The sequence below is a fragment of the Phoenix dactylifera genome, chromosome 3, assembly GCF_051530095.1.
Source record: "Phoenix dactylifera cultivar Ajwa chromosome 3, Ajwa_hap1_PhDact_Kaust_v1.1, whole genome shotgun sequence".
NCBI lineage: Eukaryota > Viridiplantae > Streptophyta > Magnoliopsida > Arecales > Arecaceae > Phoenix > Phoenix dactylifera.
Genome location: NC_143192.1, coordinates 54,011,168 through 54,029,175, shown reverse-complemented (window position 1 = coordinate 54,029,175; position 18,008 = coordinate 54,011,168). Strand labels below are relative to the sequence as shown.

Below are 18,008 nucleotides of genomic sequence, written 5' to 3'. Positions count from 1 at the left end.
GCCGTCCCCGCAACAGATGGCGCGCCAGGAAGGGGCGCCTCCTCCGACCGTTGACTACCCCTCAGGACTGTGGAGGCTCAATAACCTTCCCGCTGGGGGGGCTATGTTGCGGGAGGGGGAGGGGCCTTGAATTTAGTCCCACATCGGCTAGTAGTGGGAAGGTTCTGTGCCTTAAATGGGGGTTGGAAAATCTTTCCTCTCGAGGCGCCTTTTGAAGGGCAAAACCGTGAGGGCAGTGGTCTCCCCCCGTCTGCGCTGGACGCGCGGGCCGGAGCGCCCAAAGCGGACAATACCTCGGGAGAAACGCAGTCCCCTTTCTCTGCTAGCTTAATGTGGGCTAGGCTGTTGTGTGAGGCTCCGGCAGAATGCCGTCCCCGCAACAAGCACTTTCCATCCTAAGTGATGGAATAGGGGTAGATCCCATTCTATAGATAAACTAGGACGGTCCTGATGCATGGGATCTAAAATATCGATTAAAATTAAGTGTCACTGAGCCATGAAGAGAGCGTATCAGGCTCGGCTCGGCTAAGTTTTTTTTTTTTTTTTTTTTGATAAAACAACTATGCTATTGCCTTACCATAGACTGACTATTACAAGGTATCACCAGTACATAAAAGATTTAATGAAATCTAAGAGGCTAAGCAATTGTACATCAAAACAAGAGAAGAAAGCTATATATATTAGCTGCAGATGGATCAGGAAGGTATTAGGCCAAAAGGTGGTCGAGAATTGCAGCCACAACACCTTAAAAGACCATTGGAACCAAGCATAAAGTAGAAGAAACCAGGAGACTGACCAGTGAGTATGTAGCTATGAAATTCCAGAATTTGAGCAATTGAAATATCTATAATAGATTTTCTGAATAGAAGCATCTGCATGCAGCTGCAGGGATAGCAATATAAAGTAGAAAGATGAAGCAAAAAAAAAAAAACATCTTAAAAACATAAATATGACATGAGAATCCTAATGAACGATGAAACTAACGCTTTGCGCATCACTCGGACAGATTTCTCTGGATGAATCAAGTAGATGTTTCTTATTTTTTTTGCCATTTTTTTTTTTTGATTTTATTGTCTGCTCTCGTATATGTACTAAGACAAAACAAAAAAAAAAGAAAAAAAGAACCTGCCTCTTTTACTCCTGCCACCGCCCATCTGCCCCTTGGCACCCCGAAAGAGCCCGCCGTAGGGTTATATCCTTGGGTTTTTTTTTATTTTTTATTTTTTTGATGACGGCACGCCGGCTTTCTATCAGTCGCACTCGTTTGTATATCTCCTTGTTTCTTCTCCGGGAAAATAGAGACTCGTTGAGCAGGTGAATATAACAAGGGGAGGGAAATAAAAAGACCTGGAAACCCACTTTATACTTTGATTCATTGCTTTATTTTTTTTTTTTATACTTTAATTTCTTTTGTGGTATCCTTGTTTCCAGTCAAATGCTTGGGAATCGACTCACCCAAAAAATAAAAAAAAAAATAATAAAAAAATATTTTAACCAAAAAAATAAAAAAAAAAAGCTTCGGAATTGACTTCCAGGCGTTGCAAGTATCGCCAGCGGCAATTCTAGTGGATACTCAAAATTGAGTGGCCACCACCCGTGCTCATTCCGACTTGCTCCACCATATGGAATAGAACATGAGTCATATGCCACTACCAGTATAAGTGTAGCCTCAATGGATTGGCTCGGGTTTGAGAGCTTCCCATGTCAAGTTTGGCCCAGAAAACGTTTGACCCAAAAGTAATTGGGGTTGAAGCGGGCTGGGTCAAATCAGATCCAACCACTTCAAAGCAAGGTTTAACCTGGTTTGTTTTGGAACTACATTGTGAAAAAAAAAACGTATTGATAAAGTTTGCATATGGTCAAGTTGGAGCCTCTTTAAAGAATATAGCTTGGAATGGGTTAGGTTGGATTGGGTCATACTGCTCTCACTCCGAATCTAAACTTAGCGATCAGGGTGGTAACCCGTTTGGTCGGATCAAAAATTTATCAACATGAATCCAAACTATTTATTAAACAGTTAAATCCAACCTACCCCATATAACTTGTTTAATAAACAGGTCAAATTAAGTTAAATGGGTTAATTGTATTAAGTGGGTTTTTAATGAATTAAACTTTTCAAATAAGCTAAACAGACTAGGTTAAATAGGACATAGACGGGTTAAGTAGATTTTAAACAATTAAATGGATCTTAAATATATTCAATGGATCATGACCCGACCCACTTATTAAATATGACAATCGGGTTAAACGGATCAAAAATTTAAACTTAAATGATATGCAGGCCAGGCTGACGGATCGGCTCATAAATTGCCGCCATTGCTTAGCTAGAAGTGCATGTACATAGTTTTGAGAGAAGTTTGAGCACCATTTTCTAGATAATTTTATATTTACGTTAAGAATGACTAGAAGTGATTTCAAGATATCGAGAAAATATAATTGATTGAAAAAGATTTTCCATGAAGGTAATACGGAAGACAAGCGACAAATCATTGTCTTTCTGCCCGACTTGGGCCGGGCGGGCCCGGCCCAAAGGCATGACCCAGCGTCGGAGAAACCCAATGCCCCGCTTGGGATACAAGCTCTTAGAAATCAGTCTTCTGGAAACTCGCAACATGAGCACCATGACTGTGGTACATAGGAGAAAAGATAGATAAATAGATTAGTTATAAAGTAAAATAGATAGATAAGTTAACAGATTATATCATGCATAAAATAGTAATTTTAAATGTCGATAAGCTCTTCTTTGGATCACATCCATTTGTTTAAATAAAAAACCTTGATTCAAGGAGCAAATCCAACCCACAAACTAAGTTTACACCAAGGTCAACGACCCAGTTGTCATATATTCCTAAGCAGCCAACTTATTGTGGACGAAAATCCTACTAGATATTTTTTATTTTTCCTGATCCTTAGAGGATAAGTTTGTTTTATCTCACCAAGAAAAGTAAAAGCAAGTTTTTTTTTTCAGAGTCTTGATATCAAAATTCACCGTCTCGTTACTAGCACAGTATCGATACGGTACAATGCGTAAATTTTTTGGCATACTGAAGGTCATCCATATCGGATACTAATACCGTATCATATCGGATACGGTATGATATATCCCATATCATCCGGTTCGGACTGGTATGGCATACCATGCATAGTATAAAATATCTATTTATATACACAAAAATCTCTACGCCATGGAAACAAGGAAATTAGTGCAACTCGCAAAAATTGAATTTTCAAGAAATATCTGAATGCTTAGTTGCTGAACATGTACTATGGGGATTTAAAGTTAATAAATTTTTATTATGTGCATTAACAGACAGCTAAAAGTATTTGGCTTCATGCCTCCACAAGCTATCTCTTCAAAGAATGATTATATTACATGGCTCCAGTTTTTTTGCCCCTTTGCTCCCCTGGTTTCTCGGTCCATGGTTCCACTGCTTATTGGATTGATAACAAACTTCATGGGAGAAGGCTCCCCCTCGATCTTACGCAAGGGTTTGAACATGAGAATCTAAGCAAGATGGGGATGATTGCATTATCCAGCTAGAAAAGCAATCGAATACATGAAACAAACTTTCTCATCCATATAGAATCTCTTTTCAAAAATTGATTTAAGAAGAAACAAAAGTTGATGAAGAAAAGTTTGCATTTTTACTGAGCATATATATTTCTTACTTTCATCTGATATTTTCTTTCTTTTTTCCCCCCTAAAGTTTATGTTTATTAAGCATCTGATTCTGTATTTTTAATTGTGCTTCCCATCTTATTTTATTTAGTTTATATCATTTTGTTTCTATCTTTTATAAAATGTAAGCTGTGTCTATTTTTTTTTTTTAATGTAAGCTGCAGTTGATTCAGGAATAACTAAGGCAGCAAATGGATTGGGTTGACCCATGACCCAAACAAACTCGACCCACTTAGACCTGACCCGACTTGTTTTGGAGGACCCGTGGAGCCGAGTTTATCGAATTCAGACTCGATTCGACTCAATAAAAATTTAGATAATTTTGGATTTTCAATCCTACGATCCAATCTTATCCGAATTTATAAAATTTGGGTACAAACAACTTCTGAAGCTATGGATGGGTTGATTCGAACCGGACCCAAATTTTTTGGCTTGGTTCGGATTATACATGGATCCAATTCAACCCGAATGACCCGTTGGATCAAAAATTATAGCGGTAGACCAGATCCAACCCAATTTTTATTAGGTTGTATCCGGGTCCAAAATTAGGATCTGACCCGATCCATTTGCATCCCTACGAATAATCTGAAAATGAGAATAATAAATCTTAAGCCTATAGGAATACTTATACCACTAGTTAGTCTAAGTTTTGTTTGACTATAATTTCTTAAATAATTTTTGGGAACAAGTAAATGCCATGTAAATCATAATTGCTATCTCCACTTTTCTATCACTACAACATCATTCGAATGTTATTAAGAAATATGCATGTGCTTATTTGCATTAATCCAATCAATTTCATACTCATAAAAAAAAAACACGCTCAATTAGAGAGGCCATGATTTATGGTGGGATGGTGCTTAAGGCAAAGCATGTATTTAAAAAGGTTAATGGAGCCACGGATTATGTGGTTTTTTTTATTGCCAACCACTCTGGAGATCACTTCTGGATGGAAGAGGCAGAGTCACCTGGTGCTCTCCAAAATATTTTATTTTTTTTTGACTTTTTTGATTATATTTGTATAATACTTTTTGAGAAGAAAAAAGAGAGAGATCTATGTACGAGATCTATCCTATGAAAAACCCACCCATAGCCGTTTTGGTGACAATCCGAACACCAGGTGTCCGCACAGGGTGGCGTCTCTCTGGGAGCGTGACAGCCGTTGATACCGCATGCCCCCACGTCCCCCTCGTGTTCCGCTACGCGTTTCCTCTTTCTTGAACGGTTCTCTCTGCCTTCCTCTGGCTCTGTAGAAATAGTGTCCCTCTGCAGGCCTTGGTTTCCTCATAGTGGAGAGAGACCAGAGACCCGGAGAGAGTAAAAGAGATATAGAGAGAGATGACGGACGGCAAGGATGCTATGCAGATAGCGGCGGCGCAGGCGCCGGTGACGGCGGAGAGGAGGGTCAGGGAAGACCTGGAGGAGTCCCTCCCTAAGCCCTGTGAGTGCCTCATGGTTGTCTCTGCCTTTATTTTATTATTTGTTCTCTCTTGTTTTTTTTTGTTTTCTTTTTTCTTTTTTCGCTGAGCTGAAAGGGGCGATATCCGTAGAAAAATTCTATTGGATTTGTGGATTAGGGTGGTGCAACCAGCAAAATCATAAAATTATGAATTGAAATAATTTTGGAGTGGCTGGTACGAGTCCCATAATTTTTTTTTATTTATCTATAAGATTTGGGCTGGATGCGCTGATCCAAGGCACAAATCTAATAGAATTTCCAGTCTAATCATCCGAACGGATCCAACAAAGATAGATTTGTATAAGTAAAGTCCACCATTTTAGTCTCATTTGCTATTTTATATTCAAAAGTGATAGTAAATAGGTAATTCTGAAAAATTAGCCCCTCTGATATACATTCTAGTTGATATATGAAAAAAAATTCATCGGCATAAGTTGAGTAAATTGGTAATTGTGCATCTCAATCCACCATATAGGCAGAAGCACCTAGGGGTGCAAATGGGTTGGGTCAAGTTGGATCATGAGTGACCCCGATCCTATCTGATTTCTTGTTCGGATTCTAATTTTGGACTCAGGTCGGACCCGATAAAAGATCGGGTCGAGTTCACCGCTACAATTTTTGACCCAATAGATCATTCAGGTTGGGTCGGATCCATGTATAACCTAGACCCAACTCAAAAAATTCAGATCCGGTTCGGGTCCTAATCGGATCCGGTTATCCTAATCAAGTCCGGTTTGGATGAACCCATCCACGGCTTCAGAACTTGTGTTTGCACCCTCGCAGGCTGCAGCTTACGACCCCAAATAATTTTATAGATTCGGGTCGGGTCGGGTTGTAGGATTGAAAACCCAAAATTATCGAAATTTTAAATGGATCGGATTGAGTCTGAATTCAGTAATCCTAGACCCGATTCGAAAAATAGAACGGATCCAATTTTAGGACCCGAACCCAATCCCACAGGTCCTCCAAAATGGGTTGGGTCTAAGCGGATCAGGTCGGGTTCGGTCACGGGTCAACCCAGCCCATTTGCAGCCTTAGAAGCAGTGAAGCACCAAGTAACAACATGAAGGAGTTATGCTGATAATTATTCTCTTTAATTTTTAGAGAGATTACTCAAAAGGTTATTGTGGCCAATATACCAAGAAATGGTGGAAAATTCATCTTTTTGTTACCAACTTATTAATATAAGCAAAATATTAGCTATCTTTTCCTGTTACGATTGCAATCTACAGACATGGCTAGAGCACTAGCAGCACCCGATGCGAATCATCCTGAAGGCACCAAGGATCATATGCATCACAATATGAGTGTACTTCAGCAACATGTTGCCTTCTTTGATCTCGATGATAATGGCATTGTGTACCCTTGGGAAACTTACTCAGGTAACGTTGATGTACTACAGCTTAAATTCCAAGTTTGTGTTAAACTCTCTCTCAATAGTTAGTATAGCCTGAAAAAAAAAAAAAAAAAAAAAAAACACTCCTGTTGACCCGACCGAAAATTAAGGTTAGCAAAGTTTTTGAATTGGAAATGTCAGTTTCAGTCAACAGGGACTCTCTGTTGTACCAGAGTTATTAGGAGGGTGGAGAATTAATTTCTGCTAGAATATATTGCTGAAATTGATTTTTCATTAACTTTTCAAAATTCATAATCTGCTTTTTAATGACTGACATGGTATATCAGCATCAAGAGCGATTGGGTTCAATGTGATAATATCTTTACTCATGGCCATTGTTATAAATGGAGCTATGAGTTATCCAACTCTCCCAGTAAGTTTAATCTATAATCCTATAATCCAACTATTAGTTTGATGTTAAATTAATATTCTTTGATTTCGTGTTTTCTCTTCTTTGTTTGGTTACTTGCAACCACAGGGATGGATACCTTCTCCCTTTTTTCCCATTTACGTTCATAACATCCACAAGGCCAAGCACGGCAGCGACACTGGGACTTATGACCCTGAGGGCAGGTATTGAGCTAGGATCGGCCTCTTGCTCTCGTAGCAAAAATTCCATCCGAATCCAATTGCCAATCTCTTGCGAGTTTCGGATTGTTCTGATTCTTCTGTTGCTCATGTACGTTTGATCTTGAATTCAGGTTCCTTCCAGCTAATTTCGAGAACGTCTTCAGCAAATACGCGTGCACGGTCCCTGAGAAGCTCACCTTCGCAGAAATGTGGAAGATGACGGAAGGCAACCGAGTGGCTTTTGACTTCTTCGGATGGTGAGCTTTTGTGTGTGTGCTCTCTTTACAGTTTATGCCTTTACGACCGTTTGTGGTTCAACCATTAGATATCCAAGTGAAAGTAATCTATCAGTCAATTCCATGATTAAGATGATGAATGTTTCAACAAAGGGGTCTTAAGTTTTCTCTGAAATGGTTTGCAGGGCTGCAGCGAAACTGGAGTGGATAATCCTGTACATACTTGCCAGAGACGAGGATGGTTTCCTGTCCAAGGAGGCTATCAGGCGTTGCTTTGATGGGAGCTTGTTCGAGTATTGCGCCAAGCAGCGGGAATCGAATGATAAGAGATCCTAAACTTTTGACTGCTGGAATCCTTGGCTATGTGTTTTGTTGCATTTAGATAGTCAGACTTGTCAGTTCTCGTGCTATAAAGTCTGCCGTCTCTGGTGTGGTCTTGGCAGTGGAACAATGGTTGGTTTTCTTTGGCTGCAACGGAGGCCAGATATTGTGGAGTTTTTCTTCTGTTCTCTCTCTCTCTCTCTCTGTGTGTGTGTGTGTGTGTGTGTGTGTGTGTGTGTTTTGCTGGAGACCAACCATCTCTGTACTCATTGTGAATCCCATTTCATTGAAGACTGTAGTTCTGTTCTCTTCGTGGACTTCTCTGTGGTGCAGGAGACCCATCTTACTCTATGGTAATTAAGATTATCATCTGGGATTTGAATGGCGAAGGGTCAAAAAAGAGAACTTTTGAGAAAAGAAAGTAGGACAAAGAAGGGTAGTGACGGGCTGTTACGTTTCCTCGAGGAAATCCCTGGAAAAGGTGTGAAAGATCCATGGAAATTTTTAGGTAGGAAATGATGGAAACGGTTGCTGCATTAAAAGATTATGAAACTACGTAAATATTTATGCGACATCATGATGTGCGAATCTTTTACCACTTCTCGCATCCAATTACTTGGACAGGTGGAGATTTAACTTTTTTTAAGCTTTAAGTGGAATATTTTTGAAGTCCATGTTTGTGTCTCTTACCATTTTACTCTTTTCTTAACCATTTCTCTTCTCTTGCATTAGCTTCAGTCAAAAGGCTTTGAAAATTCAAAAACTTTAAATTACTAATGCATAAAACTATAATTTTGAAATCAGAAACCTCTATACAGGTATGTGTTTCTCAAACCCAAAATCGAATCGACTACTTTTTATTCTTAATATTTCAAAAAGTAAGAAGGAAATCTTGGTGAAAAGAAGGAAAACATAACTGGCCTTCTCATTCTCAAAAATACCACCCCTGCAAATCCATTGAAGTAAATAACAGAATGTTTCCTTCAGATATTTCCCAGTTATAGCCACTAGGCAGCAACATATTCTGCCCTTCTAGGGGCAGCAAATCATAGGTAGGATGCAGAGACAGTTGGAAAAATTCGGATTAATCTACATATTATTTTATACTTTTATTAAGAACACTAATGGCCAAAAAATGGCCACTTTGATAATTCAGACAATCCTAGAGAAACTCACAGGCTACTTAAAATTTGGTGGTGCAAACAGCTGAATAAGTAGATGCCATTTGTTTCAGGAATCTAATTGTCCACTACTTTTCAGAATATAAAAAGAAAACAAATGGAAGATGGAAGAATACCAGAATATGAGCTTATACACGATAGCTAATAGCATAAAGTAGTCTTTGCCACCAAATCGTGAACGAATTGGCCAACACTTAGCTGCAAAAAGACTGGTTGGCAGGAACTAAGCTGGACATGCAACAAGATTGATCACTGAGGAAGCAAGCTATCATCAAAGTTCTGAGAGTAGCTCTCGGGGTCATATCCAAACCTCACCGAACTCCTCGACTTCAACGCCAGCCTCCACCGCAACTTCACCTTCCACAACATTTGTCTCACGGGCATAGACCGCCGCGCCTTCCCCGGAGCAACTCCACTCTCTTCTTTGGCAACTCTCTTCGTCCAGTTCATCGCATGGATTCTCGTCTTGCACCCGAGGCTTGGGAGGATCATCTTTAGGCTCTCCTTGCCTCAACCTTGATCAAATACCCATGCCTAGATGTTTGTTTAATTATAGGGAGCTCCAATGTGATGAAGACCATTAAAAATGTCTCAGAAGGCATCATCATCATATGTCCCACCACATCATAAATAATGTGCTTCAAGTCAATATTTTTTAGCACAGAGGAGAAGGCCACTGTCCATGGACCACAGGTGGCCGGCCCCTCTTGCCTCCACTCAACATCATGCAAGTTGGTGGGAGCATAGGAGAGGATTTACTACTCTAATGCAGTTGCGTCAGTGATGGGGAGACGCATCTTTGAATTAAAAAAGATAATCACCTTTGTCCGAGCAAAACAATCTTGCAAGTGGCTCGAGTATCCCAGATATGGCTCGAGTCCAAAACAATTCAGTCCTCTTGTTGGATTTTGAGTTGAAAGACTAGCTGCCACTGCATCCTATCTAAATTAGTTCAGAAGCTTGGATCTAGCTCACACCATTCAGATTTCTGATCTGAAGGTGCTCGAGCGAACGAAGGTCCAACTTGGAGGCTGGAAACCATTTGAATTCAGGTTGCCAAACCCCTAACCAAGTTGTGATGACACCTTGCTGAGAGCATCTAAATAGGCCAATTTAGATTGATGAGGCCTGACTCTTTTGACATCACCTTTCCAGATGCCCCTTTAATGGCTTATGAGGGGATGCTCTTGACACCAATATGCTCCATAGTTTGGAGCATAACTTTTCACTTCATAGATCTGTGTCATTTTGATTTAGGAAAGCAAAGGGGATAGATTGGAATCCACTTTTATGTGGGCAAGGAGTCATGAAGAACATAGGCCTGACAAAAAGGTTGTTAGGTCTATGATTTCCTCTGATGGCAGTTTCAGCAGTTGCCAATATATTATCTTGGAAGAGTGTTGGGTATCAGTGGTAGAGGCCAGAATAAATTGCTTTTGTAATTCATCCTTTGGCTTTTAGTAATGACTGGTGAGGCAACAACATGAACAAAGAATAGAATCACGCTGTCTTTAAATAGTTAAATCAAAAGGCAATCATAGGGTATTTATTAGATATAAAGCTGGTAAAGATAGTTAAATGCAGCACTTGGTGAAGACTGATTAAAAGATTAATTTCTGATTAAAACATTAATTTAGTTGTTTAAATAATTACAAATGGTAGACAAAAGGGGACCATTTTTCCACCGTCCAGTATTTTCGTTCCTTTTTTTTTTTGTAGATGTTCCATTCTTTTCAACATATCACCATCCTAATTCATTCTACAAACTTACAGATCACCAGATCCTTCATTCTCTATACCCAAATCCAATCTAAATATAATCCAATCAATTTGATATGATATAAAATTATTTCATTTCATCGACAAAATTCTCAACACATTGACATAGCAAATCCTTTCAAGAATTCATCTATCGGTAAATTGAATATATAGCAGTCACACTCAACCTAATAGATTGAGGCTGCAGATCATAGGCTCATAGCCAAACACCTGCATGAGGATTTAGGTGAAAGCTTTACCGCATGATAGATTACAAATCAGGAGCAAGCAGAAACAGGATGGCAGCATATAACCATTTAATATATCAAAAAAAAAAAACTCATCCTAATAGAATTTGGAATCACACAGTGGCATCATAGCACCATTCTACATTATAGATTAAAACTTAGCGCCTATTTGAATCCAATCAATATGCAACTTATGAGCCTGACAACAGCATTAAAAAAATAAAAAAATGCAATTTAAATGTCCACGATCGACAATAATATATATATATATATATATATATATATATATATATATATATATATCTTATCAATTTCTTGCAGCTATTTTCACTTCAGAAATACTAGTATGCTACCTAACATACCTGAGCAGAGCAAGAATTTATAAAAGCTCTTATAAATTTTAAATGTCCAAATTATGCAACTTTCAGCAAAGGCAAGATAAAAGCTCTTATACCGACCTCCCAGAATGGAGGATCAGATTTAAGGTTGGCAAGAGCAACAGAACCCTGTAGTTTGAACATGTTACTGCCACTAGGATTCTGAAATGGCTGAATCACCTCCTTGGGACCATTAAATTATTGAAGCCTCTCCAACCACCATTAATTTTACATCTTTAACCTTCTGAAAGTAATACATAGATGCATTCAGTTAGACATAGTCCAATGATTGAGAAATTAAGTTGTTATTGTGTCATGGGACAAAATCTCTGAACAGGACTTCAGGTTACCAGCCCCCTGAAAGGTTGGTCTGAAACAGTTGGAAATTTCCTAGACTCAGAGTCTGCCAAACTATATATATTTATTTCTATTTGATACATAATATGGCAGCTGGAAAACCTAGAGGATGCATTTAAAAGGTGAAATAATACAAGTGATTTGGGGACCTGCTAGGTTTGCAGGAAAACAAATGCTCCCCTGCTCTTGATGTGATAGTTCATGAAAGGATAATACTATTTAGATGGTTAGTATCATCCCATTCAACATTCAAATCGTTTAGATCTCAAATCATGCTGTTTATGTGGTTTATATGTAAGCACTTGCACCCTTATTGGCGAATCACAGATATAGCTAAAAGCCTAAAACAATCATTTGAACATGGGTTTCATAAAGAAGAACTAACATCAGTGATCAAATTCAACTTTTATTACATAACAGAAATTTATAAATATGACTAACTAATCAGATGAGCAAGTAGAGAAAAGAAGACATGGTGCAACCATATAGGATTCAAAGTTTAGTAACACTTGGAGGGTTTGAATTTCCATGGACAGGTTAAGCAAAACAGAAAAAATAAGGCATGAAGCACAACAGATAATTTTTTTTCCAATTATTTAAGAAAAATAAAAGTGCTGGTAAATAAATTGAGTTCTGCGAGCAAATTGTTGGATGATGTGCAAAATCATCACCCATGTCGGATCACATCATCATGCATATGTCAGTAGTTTGATGGTACAAAAATTTCCCATGTACCATAACTGAACTGAACTGATAAGCATATAATCACACAATTTACAGCATGGTAGGCCATGTCCAGTGCCGAGACGCTGCATGTCGAAACCCTTTGTTACACCTAGCAATTTTAGAATGCTGCTATCAACATGACTATAAGAGACATAGTATCCATCAATGCCACTACCACAAACTTCATATGGAACAGCTTCTTCATGCATCTGTTTAGGCCTCACCTCATCTTGTGGCCCATATTCATCCATAGGTGTTCCAGTATCATGTGAGTCAATAAGTCATTTCACACCTTTTGCTAGAAATAATAACAATAATCATGAACATTAATAACTAATACATAAATTTATATATTTTTATTAAAAATGGCATCTATAACTGAACAAAATTCTGAACAGATTCCACTTCTAGCATGTTTGGATTATCAAAATGAAGCAAACAAGCAAAACACTAATTATAATTGGAATATAAGATGTTTAATGACCTTTCCTGAATGATTAAGGGTTATCATTTTGAGTCATCGTTCGATGTTATGTGGTCACAGATTGGCAGAAATTTCCTATGGATCACGTTGCTCATGATCCGAAATCACAAACAACTAGTTGGGTGATGCATGCCATTGAGCATGATGCACGGAGTTGGTATGTGTAAATAACATCACCATTGAGTGGACAAGAGATACCTCTGTCACAACCCAGGACCTCACCCAAAATGGCTAGCCAGAAGGTATTATTTGGGCTCCTTGATCCTGTATAAGTACCCAAGATCTACCCAGTGAATAACCGATGTGGGACTAAACACACGTCCAACCTCCAACCAAATAGTCATACAATGCACTAAATGACCCAAATAGTGATTGTAAGAATTAGTGAATGCCAAGTTCAAATCCCACTCTGTGTATTGCACAAGAGTGCAGATAGCCATGTTGTATCCCGACCCAAGCCTGGTAGAGCATGAGTGAGAGAGGATATGAGTAATATGATGCTAGTTGGATGCAATGGTTGGACATCTGGCCACATTTCAGAGCTGAATATTGCATGATATATGAAATACTGATGGTGAAAAGCACCTATAAGCAAATGTTTATGTTACACTTTTTCTCAAAACACTGCGAGACGCAGAGCATAGGAATCTCTTTTGTAGTGGGCATTCCATGATCGTGAGTTTACAACTATGTGTTTACCCCTAAGTTGTGTCAGAAACTGTGATCTCCTTGCATCCTTAGTTCCTGTGCATCATAGCAAAAAGATGGCGTCTGTTATAAATGTAGGTTATGACATCTAAAACCTAGAAAGGTCAAGCAAAATAGTAATATACGATGAATTAAAGCTCACGGAAGGTCAACTCTATCTTTATTCCCAATAAAACTATCAAAAGTTTGCTCACATTTTCAACCAAGATTCTCTACCTATTGACTCATGAATTGAATGGATAAGCTCTATGATCAATAAATAATGCACAATTCCAATAGAAAGGAAACATAAATAGAATAAATTGGTCAAAAAAAGAATTTTAATATTTGTTAAATAAGATTTGATGTAAGATATATTCTCTCTAGGTCTAGGCTAACTTACTTTGCTTATCTTATTTTATTGAAAGAACTCTTTTATTTGTTTTCTATTGGTCATGTAAGAACTCCTGGACCTCACCCAAAAAAAACTAGCTAGGAGGTATTATTTAGGTTTTTTGACATTGTATAAGTATCCAAAACCTACATGGTAAATAGTCAACATGAAACTAAACTTATGCCCATATGGTTCCTCACATATTCCTCCAATTTTGGCTCTAGCATCGATCTTGGATAGCTATACAAGGCCAAAGAATCGAAATAATATTTCTAGCTAGCCTTTTCAAGTAAAGTCCTGGGTTGTTTCAAATAGTATCAAAGTAGATTCTGCCTATGAGATATATGGACTAAGGGACACCATAGCACAAATCTATTTGAATTTGATTATGGGCTGACATGGTGTTTGTAATTGGATTTATAGTACATATGATTAGATTTGAATGAGTTTGGATCCTTATTCTAGTGACGTGGAGTATGTGAGAAGTTATGCATGCATATGTTTAGTTTCACTTCGGCTGTGCATTGGGCAGGGTTTAGATTTCTTACCTACTCCTGAGTCCGAGGTAGAGGTTGAGAAGGAGATGGACTTCGGGAGAGCATTGAGTTCGAGAGACAAATCTCCAAATCAGCTCATTGTTTGTTTTATAATAACAAACTGTTTCTGTAAACAAAAGCGGCCTATAACAGCAGTTTTATATACTATATTAGAAGTGCTGAAAAGAAATACCTGTACTGATCTAAGATTCGAAGAAAAATTCTATCTCTATAAAAATTACAGATATAAGAATTGCCTGGCTTCAAATTTCTGGAAATATTGCGGCACTTACCATTTGAACCACATATTTTTTCACTTGTGATCTGTTGGCCATATTATTTTAAAAAAAATGTATATTAAAGTGGTCAGTTGTCACGGTCCGTATGTGATATATTAGTTGAAAATTAAAATTTTCCACATGGATATCTTATGGGCATAATCCCATGGTTGAGAACTATGTAAGCCTGGTCTTCAGAGTATAATTTGGCTTGGGTTAAAACCATCCAAAGTTTATAATTTATTGAGGTAGCAAATCATGAACAATATAATGTCGAAAATGACATTAGATAGCAATGTGAATCTACAATCCATGAGCATTTCTTCTTAACTAAATTATATAAAATTTAAAAATCAATAAATAAAATTCAAGTTATGGAACAAATGATATCGAAAGATAAAAAAGAAAAATAAAGAAAGAATCATTCAAAATTTTTTCTATAGTTTGTCGGTCATGCAGTCATCAACACTTGCATAACTCACACCATAGAGAGAAAGAATTGAAGAGACATATAAGATTGCTTGGTGAAAGCAGCAACTTAAAAAATGACTAGATAAATTATTCTTTCAATCACAGTCAAAAAAATAACTAACAACTATAATCCAATCACAGAGTTCCAGTTCACTCGCTCTTCTTCAACTCGAATAACTTTGGCTGAAGGAGAGAGAGAAAAGAAGAATAAGAGAAAAGCTCTATATGTTGAGAGGACGACCACCACCTGTCATCATAACCTTGAATTCTTGAAAGCTCACCATCCCGTCCCCATCCCGATCCACTCCTCTTATCATCTTCCGACATTGCGCGGTTGTCACCTCCTCTCCCAGCCCCTTCAACACGCCCCGCAACTCACTCGCCGAGATCTTTCCATCATGGTCCTCGTCGAACACCGCAAAGGCCTCCCTTAGATCTGCCTCCTGAACTCCCTCCCCAGCTCGATTAATATCCTTGAACTCCGCAAGGTTGATGAAGCCATCCCCGTCTGCATCAGCTTCCTTCATCATCATCTCCAGTTCATGATCGTCCGCCGGGGGACGCCCGAGTTTTGCCATCATGTCCCGCAGCTCCGCCGCCGATATCTTCCCGTCCCCGTTCGTGTCGTACAAGCGAAAGACCCGCTCGAGCTCGTCTTCGACCGGAGGCGTGGCAGCCGGGCTAGAGGGAGAAGGACCCTCCTCGTCCTCCTCCTCCTTCTTCTTCTTCCTGAGATCACCAAACCGAGATTGAAGAAGACGCATGAGAGAGAGAGAGAGAGAGAGAGAGAGAGTATATCCGAAGCTCTTTGCTAGCCTTTCTTGGAGAGCTTTTGATTGATATATATAGAGCGAGGAGAAGAACTGGGGGCTCGGTAAATTATTCAGTACCATCTTAGTTTGACTCGAAGAAGGACACCGTTTAGCTTTTTTTGCCTTGCATGGCAAGGAGAGCGTACGTGGCCGAGTCGCAATCTATTAGCTTCTTATCTTTTATATACTTCTGACCTTATCGTAATCTTTTTTAAGAATAAAATATTATATTTTAAGTTTAGTGCTAATAAAATAAGAGTTTTGAATAAGTGAAATTTCTAGTTAAATAAGGTAAATCTTATAGAACTTTTATTTAAGTAGAATTCTGAATATATATATATATATATATATATATATATATATATATATATATATATAATATTTATGTATATATGTATGGATACATGTATAACTCAAAAACATAAAGCTCAAAAAGCATAAAATGCTGGACGTAATCCGAGTCAGCCAATGCATAATGAAAATTTTGGGTTGGATGCGGCCGGATCGATTCTGGGACTCGGAACCCAATCCGAGAAAAGGGAATTCCACATGCCCAAACCTCGAAAGAGTCGAGGTTTAAAGGTCTAGGATCTCGCATGCGAGATAACTGAGAATCCGAGCTATGGATTGCCTGCGATCACCGGACCCATAAGAAAGTAAAGTGCTGACCTGTGGCCAAGAATTGCCAGTGCGGCCGATGCAACTCCGTGATTCCTTTGCTTGGAACTCTGGTGCTCGCAAAATCTAGAATTTACATTTTTTGTGGCTACTCCAGTAACCGTCAGTATGCCATTTTATATTATGCTGTGATTATATACAATCCCGACATTCCAGGAGCTATATTCTCTTCGTTATCTCCTAGATTTTCTTAATCATTTTAGATCTCTTCTGGATATGCTTATTCTTATGCTAGTTTTAAATGAGATTTGATCGGAACAGGCGGTTTTATTAGAGCTTCCTGATTTCCTCCCATGCCTCCGGCCAGGGCCGGCCCGAGTCCTAGGCGACCGAGGCGGTCGTCTAAGGCCCCGAGCCAATGGAAGGCCTCCGGGAGGCTGACCAAAAGGAAGCAAAAGCCCCATATAAAACGGGATCTGAAGCTGGCTACGAGTCTTCCCCCTTGATGGAAGGGAGGTGGAGAGTTTCCTGGCCTGCAGAGGAGCAATTTGGGAAGTTGGGGGCAGTAGTTTTGTTTTGGGTGGGGAGAGAGAGAGAGAGAGAGAGAGAGAGAGAGAGAGAGGAGGGATTTGGTTGGCTTGATAGACGCCTGAAGCCACTCTTATCTTTCATCCCTTCTCTTTTTTGGTTTTGGTCTTGGTTTTCCTTCCCTCACATTACTCCTGATCCAGCTGGGCCATCCGCAAGAAAGATAGGAGGATTGGAGATGGACTTCTTGGAGGGGAGAGATTCTTTTAGTTTTCTCCTCTCGGTTTCTTCTCCCCTCTTGGGTGGTAGAGAGAGAAAAGGAGGGAGGGGGTTGAATGGCTGCTGTGCTGTGATGTTACAGTTGCCGCTTGGGTACTCACTTGAAGGGGAGATGGTGGAATGGGGTAAATTTCTCATAATGACCCTACTTTCTCTTATAGAGAGATTCCTTTATGAACAAATTCTTTTCTTTACCTTGACCATGAAATACCATGGGATGACCTTTTCATGATAAACAATATTGCCAAGCATTATCTCAGTTATTTAATCAATTTCATGGCCCTTCATTTAGAGTAATTACTTTTATATGCTTCCATTCAAGAATTATATTAAATTAAAAAGACTTCTTGTAAATAATGTACTTGATAGCTATCTATTTTTATATATATTTTTAAGTATTTTATATTTATTAAAAAAATTATTATTAAAAAAGAGGCCTCGTTCATTGGATTCACCTTAGGCCCCAGAATGTATTGAGCCGCCCCTGCCTCCGGCAGAAGTCATATTTTGCACTGCTAGAATTTTTTAAGCATCTGCGAGAAAATTAAAACTTAAATATTAATATTTACCGGGAGCCTTAAAATTTTTGCTTCTTGTTTGTTTGTGTGTTTGT

The 18,008-nt window shown here is 38.7% G+C and overlaps 2 protein-coding genes across 2 annotated transcripts; one reads left to right on the top strand and one right to left on the bottom strand.

The window, feature by feature from the left end:
- Positions 1 to 4,905: 4,905 nt before the first annotated feature.
- LOC103715420 (peroxygenase-like) lies at positions 4,906 to 7,847 on the top strand. The gene is made up of 6 exons (XM_008803028.6): positions 4,906 to 5,120; positions 6,371 to 6,520; positions 6,822 to 6,907; positions 7,013 to 7,107; positions 7,236 to 7,361; positions 7,526 to 7,847. Exons 1-6 carry the CDS (start codon positions 5,018 to 5,020, stop codon positions 7,674 to 7,676), a joined length of 711 nt encoding a protein of 236 aa, XP_008801250.1. The 5' UTR covers positions 4,906 to 5,017; the 3' UTR covers positions 7,677 to 7,847.
- Positions 7,848 to 15,249: 7,402 nt separating this feature from the next.
- Positions 15,250 to 16,265, bottom strand: LOC103715450 (putative calcium-binding protein CML15). The gene has a single exon (XM_008803068.5). It carries the CDS (start codon positions 16,049 to 16,051, stop codon positions 15,380 to 15,382), a length of 672 nt encoding a protein of 223 aa, XP_008801290.3. The 5' UTR covers positions 16,052 to 16,265; the 3' UTR covers positions 15,250 to 15,379.
- Positions 16,266 to 18,008: the final 1,743 nt, after the last annotated feature.

What these genes read in the sequence shown, in the direction of transcription:
- LOC103715420 (XM_008803028.6), top strand. Translation starts at nt 5,018, where the DNA reads ATGACGGACGGCAAGGATGCTATGCAGATAGCGGCGGCGCAGGCGCCG. An exon ending in GGAGTCCCTCCCTAAGCCCT is followed by an intron (nt 5,121 to 6,370) that starts GTGAGTGCCTCA and finishes TGCAATCTACAG; the next exon opens with ACATGGCTAGAGCACTAGCA. An exon ending in CCCTTGGGAAACTTACTCAG is followed by an intron (nt 6,521 to 6,821) that starts GTAACGTTGATG and finishes ATGGTATATCAG; the next exon opens with CATCAAGAGCGATTGGGTTC.
- LOC103715450 (XM_008803068.5), bottom strand. Translation starts at nt 16,051, where the DNA reads ATGGTACTGAATAATTTACCGAGCCCCCAGTTCTTCTCCTCGCTCTAT.